General features: G+C 52.7%; 1 protein-coding gene across 1 annotated transcript in view; it reads right to left on the bottom strand.

Annotated features, from left to right (window-relative positions):
* Positions 1-26388, bottom strand: part of MACF1 (microtubule actin crosslinking factor 1) — a 146076-nt gene that overhangs the window by 54086 nt on the left and 65602 nt on the right. Inside the window, exons 36-56 of the mRNA XM_058819643.1 lie at positions 18073-23889; positions 17433-17582; positions 16899-17114; positions 16669-16818; positions 14927-15154; positions 13501-13644; positions 13182-13415; positions 12464-12679; positions 11337-11852; positions 10882-11058; positions 10329-10452; positions 9819-10027; positions 8744-9061; positions 7376-7542; positions 6341-6497; positions 5627-5744; positions 4355-4417; positions 3402-3643; positions 2538-2667; positions 1581-1780; positions 312-807 (exon numbers count right to left, since the gene is read on the bottom strand). Coding sequence (XP_058675626.1) covers positions 312-807; positions 1581-1780; positions 2538-2667; positions 3402-3643; positions 4355-4417; positions 5627-5744; positions 6341-6497; positions 7376-7542; positions 8744-9061; positions 9819-10027; positions 10329-10452; positions 10882-11058; positions 11337-11852; positions 12464-12679; positions 13182-13415; positions 13501-13644; positions 14927-15154; positions 16669-16818; positions 16899-17114; positions 17433-17582; positions 18073-23889 — 10072 coding nt within the window. The remainder of the gene's footprint in view (positions 1-311; positions 808-1580; positions 1781-2537; positions 2668-3401; positions 3644-4354; positions 4418-5626; positions 5745-6340; positions 6498-7375; positions 7543-8743; positions 9062-9818; positions 10028-10328; positions 10453-10881; positions 11059-11336; positions 11853-12463; positions 12680-13181; positions 13416-13500; positions 13645-14926; positions 15155-16668; positions 16819-16898; positions 17115-17432; positions 17583-18072; positions 23890-26388) is intronic.

Here is a 26388-nt window from a genome sequence, read left to right as displayed (position 1 = left end):
GATCAGAGGGTGGCCACTGGGCTTTCTTCATGCCCCAGTCTGAATTTAGGAACCTGGTTTTTGTTCTAAGCATGTGCCACCTTGCTTGGTGAAGTGGGGCTAAACACCTCTGCTCCCTCTCCAGCTCAGGTATTGCTGGAGTTGGAACTCTCCCATGCTTAGTGCCACATAAAACACCCAAGAAGAACCCTAAAAAGTGATAAATGGTGCTTCCCCTATTATTTTCATAAACCCAGTGGTGGGAGAGCCCTTTGGCAAGAGCAGGGGTTGTGTTTGACATCCTAACATCTCAAGCAACTCCTCTATCTCACCTGCCAGATCTTCCAGGCCTTTCAGGGGAAGTGCCACCGTCTCCAGACGTTTCCTCAACTCATCCTTGAGGTACTGCTCCCCAATCAGCACGGAGAGGTCATCACAGAGGGTCTGAGCCTCTGAGATCTCCTCCTCCAGCTGCTCCAGGTCCGAGCGGATCTCGCTGGTCTCCTCCAGCTGCTGTTTGACAGCATCAGGCTGGGTGCTGATGGCAGACTGGCTGCTCAGGCGCTGCCCAACAGCCTTCACCTTCTCTGAGAGGCCCTGCAGAAGCTCCTGGTACTGGGTGCTCTTCACTATGGCTTGGTCAATCTGGCTGGAGCGGGAGTTGAGGCGCTCGGTGAGCTCGGACCATTTCTGGTTGACCCCTTGGAGCTCCTCCTGCACCTGGCTGGTGGATGGGGAGACATCTCCAGGCCCAGTCAGGATGCTCTGGGCTGCCTGGTTGAGCTGCTCGTGCTGCTGCCGGCGAGCTTCGAATTCCTTCAGCATAAACTGCAACAGAAATAACATAAAAATGTTTGCATAAAACTGACGGCTCCGAGTACACACAGTCAAAACAAACCAGACCTCCAGGGGCTTTATGCACCCCATGGAATGAGCAGGAACAGGCCCTGGGGTGGGACAGCAGTTGGCCTGGGTAGCCCAGGATTTACTGTGACCCTGGGAGTTTAAAAGCTGGGAGGGGTCTATGACTCCAGGACTTTGCTCTCTCTGTTATTTGTCTTATAATGTAGCACAAACCACTTAGATGAGATGAAAATCTAATTGTCTCCACTGGGGATTGTTTTTTTGCTCCATGACGTGGCTGGTTAGAGCCGTGTTAGGATTTGGGAGCAGGAGGAATGGAAGGGCCAGGCTGGCAGGCAGAGGGGCAGCATCAGCAAGTCCTGCAGAGCGTCAGCACAGGCCTTGTTTAAAGCAATTTCACTCTCCAGGAGGGGCCAAGTGATTCACTGCTGAGTCAATCCAGCGCAGGAAGGGAGCTCAGCACTGCTCCCTTTCCAAGTTACTCACAGCAGTTTGGGCTCAGAGGGGTTTGGAGGACTTGGAAAAGAAGCCATGAGATCTCTGAGCACTCACTGCACCTCAAAGTATCCACAAGACCAACACAGCCTTTGGGCTCAGTGGGGTTTGGAGGACTTGGAAGATGAGCCACGAGGTCTCTGAGCACTCAGAGTGCTCACAAAACCAGCACAACCTTCACTCTTGGGTGAGATGTTCTCCTCCATCCTGAGCCCACCACCAAGTCACAAACCCCTTCTCACCTGCACCTGCTGCTTCTGAGCGTTCAGCATGTTGGGGTCGATGGAGAGGGGGCCCAGCACGCTCATCATCAGCTCCTTCTCCATCAGCCAGGGCCTCAGCTGGGCCTCAGTGGCCTGGAACGTGGCCAGCTGGGTCGCTGACTCCTCCAGCTTCTGCTGCCGTGCAGCCGTGGCCTGGCTGGCCCTCTCCCACCTGCAATCTGAAGCAGCACCTCTGTTGGCCATGGCCAAGCTCCTGGCCAGCCCATCCCTCCATCACCAAGGTTGTTTTCCCCTCCCTGTGGTTTTCTCCATGGGAAATCTCTATTTTCCAATAAAACTCTATCCACTCTACATCTAAGAAGCCATCACCCAAATCCAGTGGCTTTCTGCTAGGAGCTCCTGCAAGCTCTTAGGAGAAAACCTTGCAAGCAGGATTTCTGTGCTCTAATCACTGCTGCCATGACCTTGGGTGAGCCATCTCACATCCCTGATAAATGAATATACTCTCATGTGTACTCATCCTCACTCAGAACTCCTGGATGGAGCCAACACATTCCTGCTACTTCAAAAGAAGGAATCTCTGGGCTTCTTTTTGAACACACAGCCTTGTTTAGTCAACACTTAATTACCAAGGGTAGCCTCACTAATGACTGGAATTTTATATCAAGCAGTGAAGCTTTTAATCAAAACAATCAACCTGTGCTGCCAACACATTTCCCCCCCTCACCTTTTTTTTTTTTTTAAGGAGGCAATCCTTTAAAATCCACATCCGTCACAGAGATCCCATTAATCACGACAGGGCTCATCTCAGGAACACCTTCCACACCAGACAGCTCAGAGATAGGTTTGCTGTTTACTGAATTTTAATTAGAAGTGACTCTGCTCTAGCGTGACTTTGGGGCTGCCCCTCACTCCTGAACCTCCTCTAACGTGATGTTTGGTGACAGAAGCCTCATTAATGCTCCAGGCACTTACTCAGGTCTTCCTGCATCTTCTTCCAGTTCACTGCTTCTGGGGAATCTGGATATTTCTCCAGCAGGCCAGAAAGTGCTTCCTTCACCTTCTGGATCTTCCCAGAATTCTGTTCCAACTCAGCCAGAAATGCCTGGAAAAGAATGATTTGAACTTCCTCAGGCACAGGGCAGGAGAATCAATGAGCAGGAACGAAGCAGCACCTACAAGCTAGAGCTGGATGATTTCTGCTCTTTGCTCCTCAGTTAAATCAATTTTTTAGCACTATTGTGACCTAACTTGGCTGCAAGGGCAGGGAAAAAGCTGGGAATTGCTTTCCAGGAGAAATTGCAGTGACTCAGCAGCAAGGGCTCCAAATCATCTCTTTTTCCCCTCAGCCTGACATCAACAGGTCTAAAAGCAAAGGGGAATTTTGTGATGCTGCTCCATGAATCTGCCTGGAATTCACAGAATGACCAGGTTGGAAATGACCTTCAAGATCATTGAGTCCAACCCAGTCCTGACATCTCAACTAAACCATGGCACCAAATGCCACATCCAGTATTTTTAAAACACATCCAGGGATGGCGATGGTGACTCCACCACCTCCCTGGGCAGCCATTCCAGAACTTTATCCCCACTTCTGTAGAAACTTTTTGCTGATATCCAACCTAAATTTCCCTTGGTGCAGCTTGAGGCTGTGTCTGGGAATGCCCCTTCTTCAACTCAGGGCAAATTGTGCTAATTTGTGGCTTGTGGCCAATTCTGTGCAATAAAGCCCAATCTCTGGGATCCTCTGGGAGATGCACAGCAGAGGGGTGGAAGTGGATGATCTTTAAGGGCTATTTTGTGATTTTATGACCCCAGGAAGTCGTGAAGAGCCATCACCTTGTTGTGCTCAGCCTGCGCTCTCATCGTCTCCGTCTTGGTGGGCGAGGAGGAGGCGTCCAGCTCGGACAGCATCCTTTCCTTGGACTCCAGCCACTTGAGCATGGAGCTGGCCTCCTCCTGCACCTGCTGCATGCTGTCCAGCATGGCTGAGAGCTGCTGCAGGCGCTCCTGCAGGGCTGCACCCAGCGCCTGGTACCGCCGGCTCACGTCCGACACGTCGCACTGGATCTCCGTCAGGTCTGCACCCAAAAAAAACCAGCCCGGGGTCAGCAGCACTGCCCACCATCCTCCCCCTCACACTATCAGGTTCTAAGCCAGCCCCAGGCAGCCACAGAGAGCTGAGATGAGGAGTAAAGAGGCCACGTTCTGCCTACGGAGCGACGTCGCATCATCCTCACCTCTCCTGCCACGGGGGATTGTCCACTTGTCCCCCCTCTGTGCCCTTTGACAGTTTACAAACAAAGCTCTCTGTCGGTGAGCTTGATGCAAGCTGAGCCCCCTTTTCATAAAGGCAGTGCTAATACAAGGTTAAATAATTTGGCAGCAAGATATGAAGCCATTTTTATGCACCTATTATCTCGCTGAACCGCAGAACTAACAGCAGATAACGGGCAATAATTAAAATTGCTCTTCAAACTGGAGGGTTGGATGCTGCTATAATCCCACAGAACCAATAAATTTAATTGCAGGCCTTAAAATGATCTCCCATTTATCAGTTCCTAACACCACCTGACCAGGTGTCAGGGTGCTGTCACTCCCCAGGGCTGCTCCTCTCCGTCCTTCAGCCCGACCTCCACCCTCCAATTACAGCAGCTGAGAATTCCCAACCCCTTGCCAAGCTCATTTCCCTTCTGCTGGGGTGCTGGTGGTGCCACACTGAGGTTGGCATTGCCAGGGAATGGAAATGCAAGCATGAAGATGGGACAGGGTGGTGTTGACAGTGAGCTCACCTTTGCAGGTGTGGTATCCGTTCACGCTGCCTCCTGAGCCTCCTGCAGTGGGCAGAGTGGCACCTGGGCAGAGGGGACAGGGACAAGAGGGACAAGAGAGAAGTGTTAGGGGTGCAGACAGCAAGTGAGGAATGGCTGCTGCGTGACAGGGACCACCAAGCACTGACGTGGTGCCTCCACCATCCGCCTGCCCAGCACGGGGCAATAATTTGGTTTGGAGCCCCTTTATCTCTCCACCTTGTGCTCCCCTCGTTTTCCTGGAGCTGTTCCTGCCTTTTTGGAGTTTCTGGAGCTGGGCAGCTCTCCCATCACCCAGACAGCAGGGATAATGTGGCTCCTGCATGGGCTGGGGGACCACAGGCATCTTGCCAGTCCTGGGAAGCTGCCACCCTGAGCATGATTTTGTGACTTACACCCAATAAAACTGCTGAATGCCTTCCCTGAAGGGATTCATTCCCCCACATCCTCCTTTTTTATGCGATGAAACTATTCAAAGCTGTCATTTGCCCAGAGATGCACCAATGTCCCTTCTTCGGACACCAGATGTCACAACCAAAGGGAGATTCACATTTTCAGGCAGGTCTCTCTTTTCTAACCCCATATTTTAAAACTTTCATGGACATAAGGGGCTGCACCTTTGGTCACCCTCAAGCCTCTCCCCACTTCTCCTGATGGTTTCCCTGAGAACTGCTCATGAACTTAATCCTAACAAACAAATTCAGACCATAAATTGCCATAAATTCCCATCAGTGATGAGAGTCCAGGGACTTGTTCTCACAAGCTGGAAGACATCTTCGAGCTGGTTCCCAAACGAACCAGACATAATCGCATTGCTTCACAGACTTGAAGCCAAAAGGGAGACCAGTAAATCACATCTGACTATCACAGCCCCCAAATGTCATCCAGATACGAAACCCAAACTGCTGGAGGTCGATTAAAACACTCCAGCCCTCAGGAGGCTGAAGAACACCACCAGGAGAGAGCAGGAGCCACTTCCATGAGCTCCTCAGCTCTACCAGAGTGTGATGTGTGTGCCCACAGCAAGCACAGGGCAATTCATTAGGCTACAGTTAATTAAGCCAAGTTAGGATGATGCATTGAAGCAACGAGTGGCAGTGACTCAACCACCGAGCCTCACCATACTCAGATCACCACAGGCCCTCTGGATTTGGTTAAAAGGAGGAAATAATCTCATTTTTCTCTGGAGGCAGGCTCGGAGAAGATGCAGTGCTGACAGCAGAGATGTCCTCAGGAGTGCTGGCCACCACTCACCTGCCTTGGGAGGGGTGTTGGGGGCCGTGATCTCCACGATCAGGTTCTCCAGGAGCGTCCCTCTGCGGCCAATCTCCTCCACCTGGGGGCCCTTCCCCTTCCATTCCTCCAGGAGATCCTGCTCAAAAGCCAAGTTTGGGGTTGGAGGCCACACTTGCCTGGCCACAGCCCCCTGTCCCCTCTGTGGGGACATCAGCAGCTCATGGCTGCACTGGGGGAAGTGGCTGTGATAAATCTATTTTTGCCAGGGGGGGGAAATCAAACAGCAAAAAAAGCTCTTCCCAGCTAATGGGTCTGCTGAATGAAACCTTCTCCCTCCCACCATTCTGGGGACATCCCTCCTCCCCCTCGCTGCCCTGGGTGCTGTGGGGTGTGAGGGCTGTGGGTGATTCAGCAGAGCTGAGTCAAAGCCCAGCACATCCTGATTTATCACATCCCTCTCTCTGCTGGAGCACAGCGGGGGCTCGGGTGACAGGAGGCCACCTTCCACATCCACCATGGGAAACACAGAAAAAAACAGCGTGTTCAGGTCTCCCACTCCTAAATCCCAACCAGAGCAGGCACAGGGAGTGACAGCAAACCCAAGGAATCTCTCACACTGCTCCCTGCTCTGCACGGGATGCACGCTGAGACCATCAGCAAGGCCTCTCCTTCATGGGATTTATTTCACATCCCAGCATTTCAAGGCTTTCCCAAGGATTTCAAGGCTCCCACCTGGATCTGCTGCCTGTGCTGCTGCAGCTCCTGGGTGCCCAGGGAGGTCTCAGCAGGTGGAATTTTGCCTTCAGCCTCCCTCAGCCACTTCCTGACGGCGCCGACCAGGTTCCGAAACTCGTCCAGTTGCTCCTGGCAGGATGAGGCGTCCTTTTCTCTGGGAGTGAAAAGGTTTTGGAGAGTCAGAGCTCGTGCTCTGCCTTGTAATAACCCCCTCCTGAATGTGGCACGGCTGTGTCCCTAGGAGCCCTTTTTAAAATTATTATTATTATTATTATTATCAGATGTTGCCAGGGAACAGCACAAAATGGGGTGCATCCAGTGCTGCTGATCCCATCAAGTCCTGGCTGGTGGCACTTTTGGGCACTCCAGTGGTGCCAACAGCCATGAGACCATCATTGCCAGGCTGCCCAGGCTCTTCATCCTGGGAAAAGTGACAATTTTGGGAAGACAGGGCTCATTCAGGCCCCTGCATCCCTGGGGAGCCCAGGCTGTGCTGCCTCTCCTCCTTGGCCACAGCTCCATCCATCCAGCCCATCCTGGGGGAACAAGGCACTCTCAGGCCCCTTTGGCTCATCCTTGCTGGCCACAGCAGCCCTGAATTTCTGGGGATTATTGGGAGTTTCATCTCCTTTTCCCCACCACCTTCCCTGCATCCCACAGTGATTCTGGACACACAGCCAGAGAGGTGTGGATGCTGCTGCTCTGACCCTGCTCCAGCTCCCTTTTATCCCCATTTCAGGGCACTCCAGGCTGCTCCCCATCCTCCCAGCAGCCAGCAGGACGCTCAGGGCTGGAGCTGGGGAAATGCAGAGCTCCTGCTCCTGCTGCAGCACCAGGAATTTTTCACAACGCCCCCAGCCAAGGCTTTTTTTAAAGCGTCAGCTGGAGCAGAGCTGCCTCAGGATCCTGGCGTGGGAGGAGGGCGGCAGGAAGAGCTGGCTCATGTCCCCCCTCCTTGGAAAGGAGATCTCCACAGGGAGGGCCTTGCTTGGACCATGAGGCCACCCCCAAGCTCCCCTCCTTGGGACTCACCTGTCTTTTGCCACCTTTTGGAGCTGCAGGAAATCTTTCTTCAGGCTCTGCAGCTTCTCCTGCTGCTGGGAGGAGCTGGGGGTGAAGCCACAGGAGCTGAGCTCCTCAGCCAGGTGCTCCAGGGTGGCCAGGTCCTCCTGGTGCTGCCTCATCTCCGAGTTCAGCTCCTGCCAAGAGCAAAGGGGGGATGTTGACCACGTTCCCCAGCAGCAGAGGGGATGGACTGGGCAGTGCCACAGCCTGCGGAGCTCTGTGTGGCACCAGTGCCAAGTGTTGGGCACAGCTCACTGCCACCTGCTCCTCCAGCTCAGCAAATACTTGGAGCAGCTGCAGGGGCAAATCCCCACTTTTCTCAATGCTGGTGACTGGGACAGGGGGCCCTAGACCAAGCCAAATCAACCCCTGCCACCGCACAGGTGTCTGGTTTTGTGTCATCTTCCAGCATTTCTCAGTGGACAAAGCACCCCCTGTGCCAGGACACTTGTGGGAATCCTGCACAGCTCCACAGCACCCCTGAAAGTCTCCAAAGCAACCCTGAGCAACCTGGTCTAGTGGAAAATATCCCTATCCCTAAGAGGGGCCATGGAATGAGATGATCTTTAAGGTCTTTTCCAAGCCAAACCATTCTAGGACTAAACACTCCAGCCCTCAGGGGGCTGAAGAACATCACCAGGAGAGAGCAGGAGCCACTTCCATGAGCTCCCAAGCTCTACCAGAGAGTGATGGCTCCAAGACTTCCAAGATCTCTGGCTCTATGACCTCCAGGGTCTCTGGCTCTAAACCTCCAAGATTTCTGGCTCTGAACATCCAAGATCTCTGGCTCTGAAACCTCCAAGGTCTCTGGCTCTAAAATCTCCAAGATCTCTGGCTCTAAGACTTCCAAGGTTTCTGGCTCCAAGACCTCCAGGGTCTCTGGCTCCGAAACCTCCAGGGTCTCTGGCTCCAAGACCTCCAAGAACTCTGGCTCTGAAACTTCCAGGGTCTCTGTCACTCTTACACTGCCCTCACAGGGATATTTTGCTGTATTAACCCCATGGAGTCTTTAACTGGTAAAATCCTGCTGCGTTTGGACTGGATCCTAAAAGACCCCATCTGAAAACCAGCCTGGCTCCGGGGGAACACCACCCCACTTTTCCCACAGCTGGGAACGGCTGGATCCTGCCAGCCTGGACCTTCTTCAGACCCCTGGAGCAGGCAGAACTCCTCCCCAGGGCCTCACCTGGATGTGCTGGGAGAAGTGAGCGATGTCGTGGTCTGGTTGATTCCCAGATGCCAAAACTCACATCCTGCTCTCCGTGAAGAGAGCAGGACCAGCCTGAACCCTCCTCAGACCCCTGGAGCAGGCAGAACTCCTCCCCAGGGCCTCACCTGGATGTGCTGGGAGAAGTGAGCGATGTCGTGGTCCGGCTGGTTCCCGGACGCCAGCAGCCGCGTCCTGCTCTCCGTGAACTGCTGCAGCTTCTCCCACAGCTGCTCGTACTGCTCCACCTTGGGCAGCAGGCCCTTGAGGGCGTCCTCCCGCTGCTGCTGCTGCTGGCACAGCCTCCCAAAGTGCTCTGTCACCCGCGCCAGCTTGTCCTGCAGCGTGGAGGCCGCGGGGCTGTCGGCGGCCTCGGTGAAGCGCGCCACCATCTCCCTGGTGGCCTCCAGGCAGCTCCTCTGCCTGGCAATGTCCTGCTTCAGCTTCTGTGGGGAGCACACGAGGACAGAGAGGGGTTTTTAAGGAGGGTTCTTCAGCAGAACTAACCGGGCTCTCCTCTGGAGCAGCAGCAGGTGGTTTGACACAACGAGAGTTGGGAAAAAATAGTTTTGTATCCCAGCTTTTCTTTCCTTTCTGACCTGCCCAACATGATCTGCTTTTCCCTGTGTCTGAAATCTTGTTAGCAAAGAAAAAAGGAGAATTTCAACAAGTCTGTGACTTTGCACAGAGATGCTGGAGCTGCCTCATCCTTGGAAATGTCCAAGGCCAGATTATACAGGGCCCTGAGCAAGCTGGTCCAGGGGAAGGTGTCTCTGCCCATGGCAGGGCATTGGAATTAGGATGGTGCTTAAGGTTCCTTCCCACCCAAACCATTCAGTGATTCTATATAAATAAAATAAAATAAAATAAAATAAAATAAAATAAAATAAAATAAAATAAAATAAAAATAAAATTTTAAAAAATAAAAATAAAATAAAAGTAAAGATAAAAATTCAAATAAAAATTAAAGTAAAATAAAATAAAATTTAAAAAATTTAAAAAATAAAAATAGAATAAAATAAAATTAAGATAAAAATTCAAATAAAAATTAAAATAAAATAAAATAAAATAAAATAAAATAGTTCTGCTCATATTCATTTTTAGGTTTTTTTTTTTTGGTGCTTTCAGCACTCAGCAGTTACCCCTGCATGGTGCAGGTGCTGCTCTGGGGTGTTTGGGGTGAGGGAGCCAGCCCAGCCTTACCACACTGGTGGCAAGCGAGTCCTGGATGGAGGCAGAGGTGAGCACAGCTGGCTGATCCTTCTCCAGGCTCTTCTCAATCTCAGCCACGGACTGGAGGAGGCTCTCCAGGCTCTCCTGGACGCTCTGGGACTGGGCAATGGATTTCTGCAGCAGGTCTGAGCGCTCGGACATCTGCTGGGACAGGCTCTGGAAGCGGCTCACGATGGCATCTGCAGGGTTCAGCACAGAGCACACTCAGTGGCATAGAGCTCCAAGTGCTCAGCGAGCAGCCAGGGTCACCTTTGGCTCCCCAAAATTTTCAGTGATGACAAATCCCTGTCCCCAATTTCAGCAGTGAGACAGGGGACAAAACACAAGTGGTACATCCCTCTTCACATGCAAACCCTGAAGATGCACTGCCATGTGATTACCCCCAAATTCCTTCAAAAAAGTGATTTATTTTTGCTCCCTCTGGCTTGTTCCCACTCTCCCCAGCCCTCCCTGCTAACAGGCAGCTGCTTTGCTCTGTACCTGTTGTCTCCTGGATGTGGCCGTGGTCTGGGGCTGGCTCCCCTTGGATGTCCAGCAGGGTCCGAGCTGCTTTCTGCAGCTTCTCCACTGGCACCTGGTGCTCAGCCAGGTCTCCCTGCAGTTGCTGTTTCCACACAAGATAAGCCAAAAATCAGAGATGGGTCCCAGGCAGGATTGCCACACTCATGGAGCTTTTACACCCTCTGAGGGATCCTCTGCACTTCATCCGGATTGTTAAGAAATGATGGAAAAATCTACCCCCACACAGAGCTGGATCAGAGGGTTTGGGCTGTCCCAGTGCTCTGGCACCCTCATGGGGGAGGAATGTCCCTCTCTATGCCCCTCTGGGGTGTCTGCAGCCCCTAAACACCTTTCCCAGAAGTTTGGCTCCACCTGACCTGCAGCACAGAACCTGCTACACCTGCAGGTGGATCTTTGCCCTCAACCAGCACAAAAAACCCCCAGTGGGTCAAATCTCCCTGCTGCTGACTGCTCAGAGCAGCCAAATTCCCATCCAGGCTCCAGCACTTCCCAGGAAATGCTTCAAATGTACCTTGGTGCTGGCGAGTTGCTTCTGCAGCACGGCCAGATCTGAGGAGACCGTTTCTGAGAGCAGCTTCCCCAGGGCAGCCTCACTCTCCTGCAGCCACGTCCTCAGAGACTCTGCCACCTCCTGGAACTGCTGGTAGTGATCCAGCAAGGTGTTCAGGTGGGAGCCCAGCCTGGAGCACTGCAAGGGAGCAAGGAGAGGTGACACGGATGCACGTAAATGCTGAGCAGCCCACGGGAAAAGGCACAGGAATCAGCAAGAAAGAAAAAGCAATTAAAAAAAAAATCAATCTTGCCACAGGCTAATTGAATTACTAGGGGTGACACGGATGTTGCAACAGCAAGACAAGGGTGTTGCCCAAGCCCTGAAGAAGACAATCCTTGTCCTACAATCCATAAATGCCATGATGGCTGGGACATGGGAGGAAAAGAGCCCCCAGCTCCCAGCCCTTCCCATACCTTGGAGTGCAGCGTGGTGTATCTCCGCGTGGCGTCCTCCAGCTTGCTCCTGACCACACTCCTGGACATCACCAGCTGGGATTCATCACCCCCAGCATCCCCATCCAGAAACTTCTCCCCCGACATGGTGACGAAGCGCAGGTCACCCTTGTGGGAGATCACATCCTCGGCGAAGCTGCCCTGGCGCCGCAGCAGCTGCCTCAGGGAGGCAGGGTCGCTGTCCCCCTTGTACATGCCCTGCAGCTCCTGCTCTGCCTGCTCCAGCCAGGCCTGGAACTCCCCGTGGTCCTGCAGGAACTTGTGGAGCTCCTCCCTGAGGAGCTGCACCCGTTTCAGCTGCGCCTCGGCGCGCGCCAGCGACGCCGGGTACCGCTCCCGCAGCTGTGCCAGCTGTGCCCGCAGCCTCTCCTGCTCCTGCCCAGCCAGGCTGGGCCCCTGCTTGTCCAGGAAAGCCTGTGCTGCCTGCGTGGCCAGGATGATGTCCTGCTGCTGGGACAGCAGCTCCTGGTGCTGCGCCTGGAAGGTGCAGGGAGAAAGGTGAGCTCGGTGCTGAGGGGGCTCTGCTCGCCTCTGCAGCTGTGGCTGGGCCAGCACTGAAAGGGTTAAAGCAAAGAGTGGAGCAGCCTGGTCTAGTGGAAGGTGGGAGTGTAACAGGATGATTTTTAAGGTCATTTCCAAGCCAATTATTTTCATGATTCTGTGACAAAGCTCTGCTTGCCTCTGCGTCACCCAGGAGTTGTGGCTGGGCCAGCCCTGGAAGGATTAAAGGGCGCAGTGGAGCAGCCTGGTCTAATGGAAGATGGGAGTGGATCAGGATGATCTTTAAGGTCCTTTCCAAGCCAATTATTTTCATGATTCTGCGACAAAGCATCAGCAGGGTGGGGAAAACCGGGAACGTCCCAGGTTGGGCTACAGGAGTACAGAGTGAGCCCTTCTGTGGGCATCATGGGCACCTGCTGGACCCTGGTTACACCTTGTGGGTGGGCACACACCCACTACACATTCTGCATCTCCTGCAGGACCTTTCTGAGCTTCCCCCATGGAGAATCCCATATTTCATACCCATATAACAGCAGGGACAGGCATGGGGCAGGAGGCTTTGGATGGGACAAGGTGTCAGTGCTGACCTTCAGCCTCTCGTAGTGCTCATCCAGGCTCTCAGCAGCACTGCCTGCTCCCACAGTGTGGCCATCAGGGACATCCCCAGTGCTTTTTGCTGTGCCTGGGCTGGCAGGGTGGGGTCTGTACTCTGGGAGCTCTCCCCTCTGCTCCAGCGACGCCACCCAGCTCAGGAGGGAATCGATCTTATTGCTGTTCTCCTCCAGCTCCTTGGCAGCTTTCACCTGAAAGCACAAGGGCTCCAGATAAGAATGACCCAGTTCTTGCATGTTCAGCAGACTGCTGCACGGGGGAGGGAGACAAAAATCAGCAGAAAGAGGAAAAAAAAAAAAACAAACCCGAGGAGTTTCCCAGCCTCAGCAAATGCCTGAGACACCTCCAGACCCTTTGTGGCTCTCTGGAAGGTGCAGAAAAGCTGTGAGACATCTCAGCCTCACTGCTACATTGAATTTCTCATCCTCATACACCCCAAAAGGGCTGGGATGTGATTGGCAATCCTCATCCATCAGGGGTCACCCCAAAGGCAGAGTAAGGGACCTTTCCTCCCCCATTCCGTGCACAACCAGCTGCAGCTCCCAAGGCATTTAATGACAGAAATATCTGGGGGAAACCTCACCCAGGAAGGAACCACAAGTTGCTCTGTGCTGCATCACCCAGATGGGCTCCCAGGACCTCACAGTCCCCCACAAGCAAAGCCTGGAGGCTCTGCAGCCCCTGGCACGTTACCTTCTCAGTCTCCTGCTGCACTGCAGCACTCACAGCACTCTCCAGCTCCTTCTGGGCCACCTCTGCCCTCTCCTGCAGGGACTGGTACTGCTCCTTGGCACGCTGCAGGTCCTGCTGCAGTGCTGCCAGCTCCCCAGGCTCCAGCTTGGCCTTGTTCTCCTCCAAGAACTGCTCTGTGCTCTTCAGGACACTGGCGAAGGAGGCGGCTCTGCTGTGCATGCTCCTCTGCAGCTCCTGGATGGGTGAATTTATGAGGCTCTGGGCACTCCTAAAGTGAAACCTCCCCACCTCTGCCCCCCCAAATTTAAATATCACCGACCTTAACATCGCTCTGCCTCTGCTGGAGGGCGGGCAGGTCCCCCTCTGCTGTCTGCTGCTCTGCCAGGGTGTCCTCAGCCTGGCCCAGCCAGCGGCTCAGCTCGGCCAGGCTCTGTGCCCGGGCTGCCTGCTGCTCCTGCAGCGTCTGTGGGCACAGCAAAGGGGACAGGGGCACAGTCAGGGCCAGCCCTGCACCTCCTCTCACTTGCTGCTGAAAGGCAAGGTCAGGTTACAGCTCCTGGAGGGGAGGATGCAGCACAGAAAACTTTGCGGATCTCCAGGTGCTCCCTGTCCGGCAGCAGGTGTCACATCCCTGCCGAGCTGGTGGCACTTTTGTCACTTTTGTCATTGGAGGTTTCTCTCTGTTGAGCTGCAAGATGGAGCTGCACTGCTCTCCCAGCAAAACTCAGCCATGAGTTTCTGTGCCTTTTCCATTCTACTTTACAAACATTAAAACTGCAGCAGAAACTCACTGAGTGAGAGGCAACAACGGCCTGGGGCAGGCAGCGCCACTGTGGAGCCCCAGACAACCCCAAATAAGGGATTTTTTAAAATGATTTGGGGTTGGAAAGGGAGCCCTGGAGAGGGAAAGTGTTTCTGTGGCTGATCCAGCTCCTCTTTTTGCTGCCAGAGCACAACACAGAAGCGCCTGTTTGAGCAATTGAGCATGATGTGACCTGAGAGTCCCTGTGACACCCCTGTCCCCCTCTGCCAGGGGGGATAAAAGGTTTCTGAGCTTTTCACTGGGCATTTCAGCAAGGTGATGTACAAACTTGTGCCAAACACTGTGCCTGTTTCTCCCAGTCATAAGATAAAACAACAGAAGCAAATTGAAAGAGCCTTCTTAAGAGCTCTTCAGCTGCAAAGCGAGTTCTTCCTGGGTTAGGATGGGCTCAATCTGAAAAGGCAAAGCAAACTGGTTAATACACACACACACACACACTCCAGAGAGGACAGGCAAGAGTTACAGAGAGCAATTGTTAATAATAAAAACACATTAATCCTGTCTTGGATGAGGGGATCCATGCAGTGCTGGGTGCTGCTCAGAGATCTGAGGGCTTGTTTTTGCCCTTGCCAGCTGTTTCCCTGGGACAGCAATGCCTGATGTGCGCAGTGCAAATAGGACATTGGGTGCTCCCTACACAGGGATTTTGGGGGTGATAACAGGGTTTATTCCACCCAGCCCCAAACAATTCCATATCTAGCAGAGAACTGCTGCCCAGACCTCGGCAGGGCTCCACATTTTGGGAGCAAAGCAACTTTCTGCCTGGTAGGAAGAAGAAAGCCTTTTAGAGGAAGGTCATGATGTGCGGTGAGAACTCCTGAACTGAGAGTGGCATGCAGGGGAGATCCCAAATTGGAGGTGCTGTTCCTGTGGCTGGGAAGCGCTTCAGCAAGCAGAGGAGGAGATGTCTCACAACCTTCACCTGCTCCGTCTGCCCCGCTTGCTGGAGACAGAGCTGCAGCACCTCCAGCCGCGCTGCCACGCGCTCTGACAGCTCCCTGAAGGCTCTCTGCAGCTCATTGAGCAGCCTCAGCAGCTGCCTGCTCTGCTGGGGGGTCAAATCCTGCGCGTGCTCCGAGATGAGGAGCTGGATGTCAAAGGCAGTGGCGTCCAGCTCAGCCTTGGTGTCAGCAAGGGGCTCCTTCAGCTCCTGAATGGGAGAGAAAAAAACACCCAAAATGACCTTAAAATGACCCTAAAATGACCCTAAAAATGATCAGGGTTGTGCTGCGCTGCTTCCCATCTGCAGGTGTCACATGAAATACATTCCAAAAACACCAAACTCTCCCAAAACTGAACTCAGCATGGAGGTGAGTGTCACAGATGTGTTTTATGGAAAATCCTTTCCTTGGGATTTTTCCTCCTGAGAAGCTGGGAGGCCTCAGGAACAAAATGCAAACAATGGTTATCTGCTACTGTGGAATGCAACAAGTGGATCTGTGATTGGTCTCATGGGGTTGTTTCTAATTAATGGCCAATCACAGTCAGCTGGCTTGGACTCTCTGTCTGAGACACAAACCTTTGTTATCATTCCTTCTTTTTCTATTCTTAGCCAGCCTCCTGATGAAATCCTTTCTTCTATTCTTTTAGTATAGTTGTAATATAATATATATGATAAAATAATAAATCAGCCTTCTGAAACATGGAGTCAGATCCCCATCTCTTCCCTCACCCTCAGACCCCTGTGAACACCGTCACAGGTGAGAGCATCTCACCACTGGGATTTTCCAACTTCCCTCTGCACCAGGTGCTGTTGGCACCTCACCAAGAGGTTTTTTGGCTGTGTAGGGTTGCCCTTGGGTCTGAAGATGACCCACACATGACCACAGCGACTCCATGTGCCACCACCCAGCTCTCAAAGCCTTCAATGTCCTGATTTCCACGCCTAAGATGCCACCACCAAACTTGGAAACAATCTTTATTGCTAGAAGATGGATAAGAAGACTGGGCTGCACACACAGGTGACGGAGACCAGGGCAGGTGTGATGGAGCAGCTTCCCAGAGGATGCAGCCTGACAGGAATCTCCCCAGGTCACTCAGCCACCACCACAGCCCTGCACAGGAGCATTTCAAACAACCAAACCAGGCTGTGTATTAGGGAAATAAATGACTTTAGAGAGGACACCCAGCACAGCAGCTCCTGCTGCAGCACAAGCTAAGGGCAAACCCTGGGAGAGAAGCAGGATTAAAAGCTTCTCTTTTAATGTATTTTAATTATACACTTATATAATATATAAGTGTATAATTACACAAGTTATGTACACTTATAAGTGTATAATATAATATATAAGTGTATAATTATACAAGTTATATACACTTATATAATTATACACTTACATATTATATATTATATATTATATATTATATATTATATATTATATATTATATATTATATATTATATATTATATATTATATATTATATATTATATATTATATATTAGTGTATAATTATATAAGTGTAATTATACACTTATATAAGTGTATATATCATAATGTGTACTATGGAAATAAATGACTTTAGAGAGGACACCCAGCACAGCACCTCCTGCTGCAGCACAAGCTAAGGGCAAAGCCTGGGAGGGAAGCAGGATTAAAAGCTTCTCCTCTGTGCAGAGGGCAGCAGGTTCAGCAGGCGGCAGGATTAGGGGCATTGCCATGGTTACCTTGTAGTGCTGCAGGCAGTGGCTCAAGCTGCTGCCATCGGTGGCCTGCTGGAAATCTCTGCCATCCAGTGACTCCGTGGTGCCACAGACCCAGCCCAGCAGCTCCTGCAGCCTGCCCTCCAGAGCCTCGTGCTGGGCCAGGATTTTAGCCTGAAAAGCAGAAATTCGTGGTTTAAAGGAGGAATTTCAGGGAGTTTTTGGGGCAGCAGCGGGGCAGCTGTCAGCTCTACCTTTTCAGCTTCTGCTGCCCCACGAAGGTTTTGCAGCCGGGACTGCAGGACCTCGCTTGCAGAGCTCAGAGACTTCTGGAGGTTCTTGGCATCCTTCTCCAAAGCCTTCAGTAACTGCTCAGGGACCTCTTCAGGCGGGTTGGCCACAATCCTCTGCACGGCATCCAGCTCCTGACCCACTGGGAAGCTCAGCTCCTGCAGCTCGGAGCCCAGAGCCTGAGACAAAACAGCACCACAGGGTGACTTCGCCTCCCTGCTGCCAAAACCCAGCAGGGCTTTTGGAGAGGCAGCTCCAAACACTCAGCCTGGAAAAATTCATTCCCCCCCCTCCTGCCCTGCTAGGCTGCCAGCACTCTCCTGCCTCTCTCCAGGCTGTAAAATTCCTGTCAGCCAAGCTCAGGCTGTTGCAGGAGGGATGAGGTTTGATATCAAAGCCTGTTAAACCTGAGACAAAGGTTTCTTTCCCCAGGAAGCTGGGGAGAGGGGGGAAAAGCTCTGTCTGACACCAGCCAAGCCTGGCCCAGCCTCTCTCACCTCTGCTTGCTGCCTCAGGTCGTGCAGGGCTGCCAAATTCTGCTCTGCTGGCTGCACACGCTTGATTCTCATCTCGATGTCTCGGAGCATGGAGAGATAAGATATCAGCCTCTGGTCGTGCTCCAGACACATCTTCTTGCTGAACTTGATCTGCAGAATCAGACAGGAAATCAAAGCTTCAAACTTAGGCAGAAAAGAAGACAAAGTGTTATATAAAATTCTTTTTTTTTTGGTTTTTTTTTTCCCCAAAGGAGAAATTTGTTAATAACATTCCCACTCATGGACTCGCCACTTACCAGCCTTATCTACAAGATTTACTACAGGAGAAATAAACCACATGGTTCTTTTTCTAACATAAGCTTATAAATGGCAAGAGATCTCTTGGTGTTGCAGCAAAAGTGCCAAAAAAAAAGGAGTTTTACTTGTTAGTCATTTAGCAGTAATGCTCCAGCAAAAGGAGCCACAACTCAGCCCTGAGTGTTTCCAGTTGTACATGACCAGCTCCTTTACCAAATCCACTGCAACATCCACTCCTCCTGCTTCAGCTGCCCTCTGTGCTGAGGATCTCAGACAGATTTAGCACCAAACATCCACAAATAGCTCAGGAAAAATTGCCTAAATAGCAAAAATATTCACTGACCTGGGCCGGCCTCGTGGACTCCCTCGAGGTTTCCAGCAGCTCCCCCTCCACGATCACAGGTAAGAGCAAACCTGGGCCTGGCTGCTTGCTCCTCTCCTGGGGGGTCTCTTCTTTGGGTTTTGGGGGAGCAGAGGCTCCTCCTTGGTCTCCTCTGAGCTCAGCTCTTTGCTCGTGCTGCTTCTCCTCTCCAAGCTCCAGGATTGCAGAGGTTTCCTGAATTTCTGTGGGTTCCTCTCTGATAATTAAGTCATGGGGCAGTTCCTGTGCCACGGTGGCTGTGCTGGGCACATCCTGGGTGGTTTCCATCCTGGTGTCTTCCTGTGCCATCCTTTTCTCCAGACTCAGGACCACCAAGGATTCCACCCTGGTGTCATCCTGAGCCATCCTTTCCTCCAGACTCAGGCTCCTTTCCTCACGTTTCAGGGCCACCAAGGAATCCTGCCCATCCTTGGTGCCACCTTCCACCACCTCTCGAGCTTCCCCGTGCTCAGGGAGCACCTGATCCTCTCTGGGCATTTCTGTGTCTTTCACAGGAATTGTTTTCCTCCCTTTTCCACCCTTGTGCTTGGCTGTGTCTCGTGCCAGCCCAGCAGCAGCCTCGGTGCTGGATTCATGTTCTGGCTCTGGCACCCTGGGGACAAAGTGCTGCTCCTCGCCCTTTCTCCTTGGAATTTCTTGGGGAGCCAGGGGAGGAAGGAGCTGCTTCTCTGCAGGTTTCTCTGGCTGAGCGCTGTCTCCTGGAATGCTGCCCTGCTTCGCTTTCTTCTTCTTGCTTTTCTTTTTCTGGGTAGGTTTTAGCTCAGTTACACTGGTTTTCTCCTGTTCAACTGCACTTTCCATGCGAGGGGTTTCTCCTCCTGTGTGTTTGGCAGCTCTTTCCCCTGCAAGCTCATCTCCCACAGGAACACCAAGCTCAGGGGGTTCTGCAGGACCCATCCCTCCCTTCCCTGTGCCCACACTGACAGAATCCCTCGGGGCTGCTGGTGTCTCCTGGACCACGCCGGTCACTCTCTCTCCATGCCCAGAAGTCACCACTGCACCTTCTCCACCTGCCACAACTCCCTCTGCACTTACAAACTCTTTCCTCCTCTTCCTCTCCTCATCATCATCCTCCTGGTGAAGCACCTCTGTGCCCAACTGCTCCTTCTCCAAGCCCTGTCTCTCAACTTTCTCTGTAATTTCTTCCCTCAATTCCTTGCCCTGGGCTGCTCTCACTTGGGAGATGCCTTTTGGGATCCCTTTTTCCACAGCCCCTGTCACCATTGCCTCTTCAGGGAGGGACACTGTCCCCAACACTGAGGGGAGCTCTGGAGTCACCACAGCCTTTGCCTGGGGGTGATGAAGATGATGATGATGTTCATCTTGGGGATGGACACCACCCTCTGAAGCTTCCTGGGGCTTTAATTTCCTTTCTGGCCATGCTTTGGGGGATTTCTCAGTGGCAGCAGCTGCACTCTCAGCTGTGTCATAGCTCACAGCTTCAGGGTGAGCTTTGGGCTCAGCACCATCAGACCTGGCAGGGAGGATGACACCTTCCTCTTTTGGAGACAGTTTTTCTATTTTTTCCTGCATTTTTTCCACTTTGAACACCTCAGAGCCAACCTTCTCCTCAGATATTTGCATGTCTTGAAGACCAGCAGCTAATTTTTGGCTAATCAGCCCTTTCCCAACAGCCTGAGCTGTGTCATAGCTCACAGCTTCAGGGTGAGCTTTGGGCTCAGCACCATCAGATCTGGCAGGGAGGATGACACCTCCCTCTTTTGGAGATAATTTTTCTATTTTTTCCTGCGAGACTTGCAATTTTTCCGCTTTGAACACCTCAGAGCCAACTTTCTCCTCAGATATTTGCATGTCTTGAAGACCAGCAGCTAATTTTTGGCTAATCAGCCCTTTCCCAACAGCCTGAGCTGTGTCATAGCTCACAGCTTCAGGGTGAGCTTTGGGCTCAGCACCATCAGATCTGGCAGGGAGGATGACACCTCCCTCTTTTGGAGATAATTTTTCTATTTTTTCCTGCGAGACTTGCAATTTTTCCGCTTTGAACACCTCAGAGCCAACTTTCTCCTCGGACACCTGCACATCCCGAAGACCAGCAGCTAGTTTTTGGCTAATCAGCCCTTTCCCAACAGCTTCCCTCACAGTCAACCTTTTCCCACCAGGGGCACCCACGATTCCCCCAGCCCTGAGCTGGTTGCTGGCAATGACTTTGGCCATGGCCTCATCCAGCACGCCGTGCTCCACAGCCGCCCTCAGGGACAGCCTCTTGCTCACAGAGCCCTCCACCACGCCTCCAGCGTCTGCCTGTGCCTGCAGCAGCCTCAGGGCGGGCAGGGGGTCCACCCGGCCCAGCCTCACTGCCCGGGCACACGGCAGCTTGGTGCCTGTCGCCGCGTCCCTGATGGCCTGCAAGGGATGCACCTCCAGGTACCGCTGGCCGGATTCGACGTCGATTTTGCACTTCTTCAGGAGCTCTGGGTAGGGGGTGATGTGGCAGGTCTCGGGGTCTACAATGCCTTCTCTCATTGCTGAAGATGACAGGGCTTTCTCCACCACCTGCTGGGGCACCAAGCCCTCCTGCACCGCCTCACTCAGAGCCAGCCGCTGGCCAGAAGCTGGATCGAGGATGCTCCCACTCTCAGCCTGGATTTCCTGCACTTTCCTCTGGAATTCTGGGCTGAGGAGCCCCAGGGACACTGCCTGGGGCAAGGGCAGCTTCTCCTTGGTAGCTGGGTGCACAAAGCCCTGCAGGACCACGCTTTCAGCTTTCCTGAGCTCCTTGCACAGGTCTGGACTGATCAAACCGTGCTTCATGGCGTTGTCCACCGACAGCCTCATCCCAGACACGTGGTGGATGATCCCTCCATCACCAACCTGCTTGGTCAAGAGCTGAAAAGCTTTTTCCTTCTCCAGGAGCCCTTTTTCAACAGACTCTGCCACAGTCAAAGGCTGCTTGCTTGCAGGATCCACAATCCCACTGGTCTCAGCCTGCAAATTAATGAGCTTCTGCCTGGTCACCTCATCAGTGCCTTTCCCCTTGGAAGCCTTCTCCAGCTTCACCAGCTCTGCCTGGCTCGTTGGCTCTATGAGGCCCAGATTTGAAGCCAAAGTCACTGACACCTTCTTGCCACGTTTCAAGTCAACAATGCCCCCAGTGACCACCTGCCCCTCCAGGATCCTCATGGCTGTCTCCTTGTCCAGAAGGCCAACAGCAGCAGCGTCCTTGATGGAGTAGACAAAGTTGTTGCCCGGGTCAAGGACACCACTTATGGCTTTGTCAGACGTGAGCACCTTCTGGAGCAGCTCCTCATCCATCAGACCTTCCTCAATCACGTCCTCAGTGGTCAAGGATTCACAGGCCTGAGGGTCAAAGAAGCCACTGAACATCTTCATCTTCTCCATGAGTTTCACAGCTGTGTGGCCAGACACCACCCCAGAGGCCACGGCCTCATCCAGCAGCAGAGTCCTGCCCGTCTGCTCGTGGGTGATGCCACCACTTTGGAGCTGCATCAGGAGCTTTTCCAAAGTGTCCTCTGCTTCCTGCTCCTCAGGGGCTGGCAAGGGTGGTTCCTCAACGCCCTCATCACCCAGCACTTCTTCCTGCTCTCCTGTGTCCTCTGCTTCCTGCTCCTCATGGGGTGGCAGGGATGGTCCCTCATCACCCAACACTTCTTCCCACTCTCCTTCCTCCACTTTCAGCACGGTTTCCATGTCCTTGCTTTGCCTCTCTGCTGGTGCTGCCTCCCCACGTGCAGGGAGCACATCCTCCTCCCCTCCCAGCACACCATTTTCAACTGTCCCCTCCTTCAGCACATAAACCTCTCTCACATCTCTCACATCTCCTGCCTCTCCTTCAGGCTCCCTCACACCCTGAGACCCCTCTGCCACCATTTTCAGTCTGTCTCTGCTTTCTGGAACGCCCATTGTAATGCAGATTTCACTTTTCACAACCACTGCCCCACTTTCCAATGCCCTCTTCTGATATTCGGGACCTTCCACTCCATCTGCTGCAGGAGGCTTGGACTCTTCTTCTGCCTCAATCATCATTTCCTCTGTTTCTCTGGTTAATCCACTACCAAGGTCACTAGGAGGTTCTGGTATCAGTAATTTTACCTGATGTTTATCCCTGGTTGTAAAAATCACCTGTTCTTTTCCAAATTCAGCATCAGTTTCACTCCTGATGCTCTCCAGCTCAGTGGAAATCTGCTCCTGCTCTTCCACACGCAGGAACTCCTCTGCATCCTCCAAGAGGAGACCTTCAGGTCCCACCACCACCTCCCCATTCTCCAGAGCACTTCTGGGTGGTAGGATCTTCTCACTTTCACCTTTTGAAGGAGCAGATTGAAGCTCAAGCTGCTGCAAAGCCAAACCATTGCAAGGTTTGCTTTCAAGAGCTGCCTCCCTCTCCTCAAAGCCTTCCAACACCTGTGCACAGGATCCATTTTCCTGGCTTTGGATGAGAGCTTTAGTGAGGTTGCTCAACTCTGCATCCACCAGGAGCACCTTCTGGCCATCGTGGATGTTGATGTAGCTGTGGGTCATCAGGTGGAACATCAGCTTTTCATCATCACTCCTCAGCAGAGGTTCCTCCTGACCTGTGGGGCTCCTTCCAGGGGAGCTCTGGCTCCTGCTTGGAGCTCCAGAGAGCTGCACGCTGGCCAGGACATCAGGGATGGCTGTTGCTTTCAGCTCCTTCACCACCTCTCTGTCCAGGACGCCCTGCTCCACTGCCCTCTGCCAGGACACCACCTCTGTGGTTTCTGGGACGAAAACAGCCTGCAGGAGCTGCCTCTTGCTCAGAGCCTCCTCCATCAACTCCGTGGAGAGCATCCCCTGCTCCAAAGCATCTACAACGGGGATGACCTCCCCTGTCTCTGGCCACAGCAGCCCCATGAAGGACCACAGGGATTCCAGCACCAGCAGTGCAGTCCTTGGAGCCACCAAACCCCTCCTCAGGGCTTCATCCATGCTCAGCCTCTCTCCCGTGGTGGTGTCCACGATCCCACCAGTCTGGAGCTGCCGGACGAGGAGCGTGCAGGCCAAATCCTGCTCAATCAAATGGTGCCTGACAGCCTCATCCACGGTCAGCCTGTGCCCTGTCCTGGGGTCCACAACGCCACCAGCAAAGAGCTGGGCTTCCAGCAGCCTGGTGGTCACCTGCCTGTCTATGAGCCCCTCCTGGAGAGCACGGAAGATGCTGACCTCCCTGCCTGACCTCAGGCTCACCATGCCACCCGCCAGCTGCTTGACTGGGAGCAGCCTCAGCCCGGTCTCGTGGTGGGTGATGCACCTGTCCAGGAGCTCAGGCAGGCTGATCTTCTCAGCAGTGTTGGGGTCAATCAGGTCCTTGCCACATTCCAGGTGAGACAGGAGCCTGGAGTGGAGCTGGGGGGGAAGGAGCCCCTCTTGCACTGCTGTCTCCATGCTGATTCTGCCCTGCTGGAATTTAAAGCCCCCAGTGAGGAGCTCAGCCTCAAGAATCTTCAGCCCAGTGCTCTCACTGATCCTGCCCTCTTCTATGGCAGCAGCGACGGGGAGGAGCTGCCTCCCTTCACATCTGATCTCTTCCACCTGCTGGAGAGCATCCTTCAGTTCCTGCAGCACCTGGAATGCCCTGGGATCAATGATGTTTCTTGCCAGGGCTTCCTCCAAGGAGAGTTTCTCACTGGTCTCTGGGACAACTAAGTCAGAGGAGATCACCTGGGTCTCCAGGAGGACCAGGCCTGTGTCCTGATCTATCAGACCTCTCTGCATGGCACCAAACACAGGGAATATTTCTACCGTGCCAAGATCGATCACTCCTGCCACGGCTTCGCTGCCCTGGAACAGAAAGAGAAGGAAAAGAATTAGATCAAAATTCAGCATTTCCAGCATTCATTGCATGAGTTTCAGGGAGGCCTCACTTAAAAAACAAAACAAAACAAAAAAAAAAGAAAATTAAAATCCCCAAACAGGCTAGAAAGTCCTAAAGTGTTTGCAATCTAGTCCATCACCAGGGCAGCACCAAGATGCTTCCAATATCCACCAGCAGCAATGCAGCAAAGCAGCAAGCACCAAAACTCAGACTCATTCCTAATGCTCCACAGAAAAGAGGCCAGGAAACCAACAAGCACAACAAAGCCCTTCAACAACTCCACCTTTAAAAAGCAAAGACAACACAAATCCCACTCTTGGGGAAGAAAACCCCCCAGAACCACCCACTGTGGGGCAAAGAGGAACCTTCCCCAGCACAGCCTCCATGCTGATCCCTGCCATGCTGAGAATCCTGCACTTCCTAAGCAAATCCCAAGTGCCAGGATGGGTGGGGAACACCACAGAGCCCCGTGGCATGGAGCAGCTCCCAGCCATGCATCAGGGCAGGAGCAGCACAGCTCCCCACTGCAGCACCTCCAAGCTGCTCCTCAGACAGGGCCAGGGGACAAATGGAACAAGTTGGAGGTTTCAGCATGAACAGGGACAAACTGGGACCACACCAGCTACTGGAGGGCCTTTTCTTGCTGCTATCCCCACAGGGAGGGTGATAATTTAAGTGATAAAGTGTCTTTGTTCAAAGGCTCTTTGGACGTTTGGGTTTCTCCCAGTGCCACTGGTTGGGTATAAGGCTGGCCCAAGCACTCCAAGATTTTTGTGGGGATAACAAGGAGGGAATCAGGACTATGGAATGAACTCCTTTTGCATCCCAACACCCTGCTGTGGGGACGGGAGGAACCTTCTGGGACAACCTCAGCTCTCCACCACCATGGCCAGGCCCTGACGTGCAAACTCAGAGACGTGGAAAGACAGAGAAAGAGGGAAAAGGGGGGAAAAACAAAAGAGAAAGATCAAAAAAGGAGATGGATGGGAGGGAGGGGAGTAAAAGGCTTTTACTTACCGACTTGCAGGGTGTGCCTTGAGCAGTTAAAGACAGAGCCTTATGGAGCAGTTCAGCCGTATCACACACAGTGTAAAGCTTGGGGTTAGCGTCCAGCATGCGACTGTTTTGTTTTGCAAAAAGAACCCCACACACAGGTCCGTCCTCTTTCCCTTCTGTGTGTTTTGTTTTTGTTTGTTTAAATCCCAGGGGGGGTTAGTTAAACTTGTAAGCAAGGATGTCAGTTAATCTTAAAAACAGTTGACATGAAACACAAACCATACAGGGACACATCATGCTCAATTTAGCGCGCTCTGCTTTGCAATTTTTTTTTTTTTTTTGGTCTTTTGTAACTTCTTTCTGACAGTTGGATGTTTCCAGCAAGCAAATGTTAAAGAGTTCTTCATGCTCCCTCTACAGTGAAGCAACAGCTCCGCAGCAGAGCTGCAGGGATGGTTTTGCAGACGGGGATTTGAGGTGAAGCCCCGCTGCCATCTCTTGTTTTGCTGCCTGGCCTTCATTGAGTCTGTGAGTGAAAACTGTTCCAGCCCCAAAGCACCTTCATGCTGTACCAAAACGGCTTGACAAGCCCTGGAGAAGGCTTTTGCTCTAAAATAATTTTCCTGATCAAAAGGGAGGAAAAGGGAAAGGAAAAAAAAAACACCCATTCCACAGGGAGGCTGCACCAAATCCCTGATGGCTTAACAAAGTGATTTGTTCACCTTTCTGCTGCCAGCACAAGGGCTAAAGAATAAAAGAAATCATTTCCTGCTCTGAAACACCTGGAATGTGCTGTAAAGTCCAGTTTGGAGCAAAACACTACATTTTTAGGTGAAAGCTGGACAGGAAGATCTCAAAAAAGCAGCTCTGCCACCTTCTCCCCATGAGTGGCTTGAACAGGGCTTCACTCACAGACCTGAGAGCCAAAACCTGCATCTCACAGCCAGATGTGAGCGGGCTGTTGCTTCAGGGCACAGGGAGCCAGCAAGCAAACACACAAAAATATCCATTGACACATGAATATACACTTAGAGAACAGGCACACGTAAATCTGTGAATGACAGCTGGAACAGAGGCAATAAGGATGCGCTCCCAGCCCTCCCTGCAAGGACGGGGCTGGTGGGTGTGAACAGGGAACAGGTCCTGAAGGTCCCCCGGGTCAGATGAGGGGCTGGATAATGTAATTGCCTTCCACAGGGAAGAGAAAAACCCTTGGCCAGACCCTGAGGCCACGTCAGTCCCACCTTCCTGCAGTGGGGCTGAGCCCCCTGAGCTCACAGGACACAGATTTCCTCGTGGGGACATTTCCAGGGCAGAATCCCATCTGCCACCCTGCTCAGCAAGCACGAGTGAGCCTCGTGCAGGGGGCAGAGCCCTGATGGCAACCAAAGCACAGCTCTCACAACAGCTCCTGCTCGGCCTCCAGGCACCACCAGATGCTTTGGGTGACCACGAACAGGAGAGAACCA

This window comes from Ammospiza caudacuta, chromosome 25, assembly GCF_027887145.1.
Source record: "Ammospiza caudacuta isolate bAmmCau1 chromosome 25, bAmmCau1.pri, whole genome shotgun sequence".
Classification (NCBI taxonomy): Eukaryota; Metazoa; Chordata; class Aves; order Passeriformes; family Passerellidae; genus Ammospiza; species Ammospiza caudacuta.
This window is presented reverse-complemented; position numbering and strand designations above follow the sequence as displayed.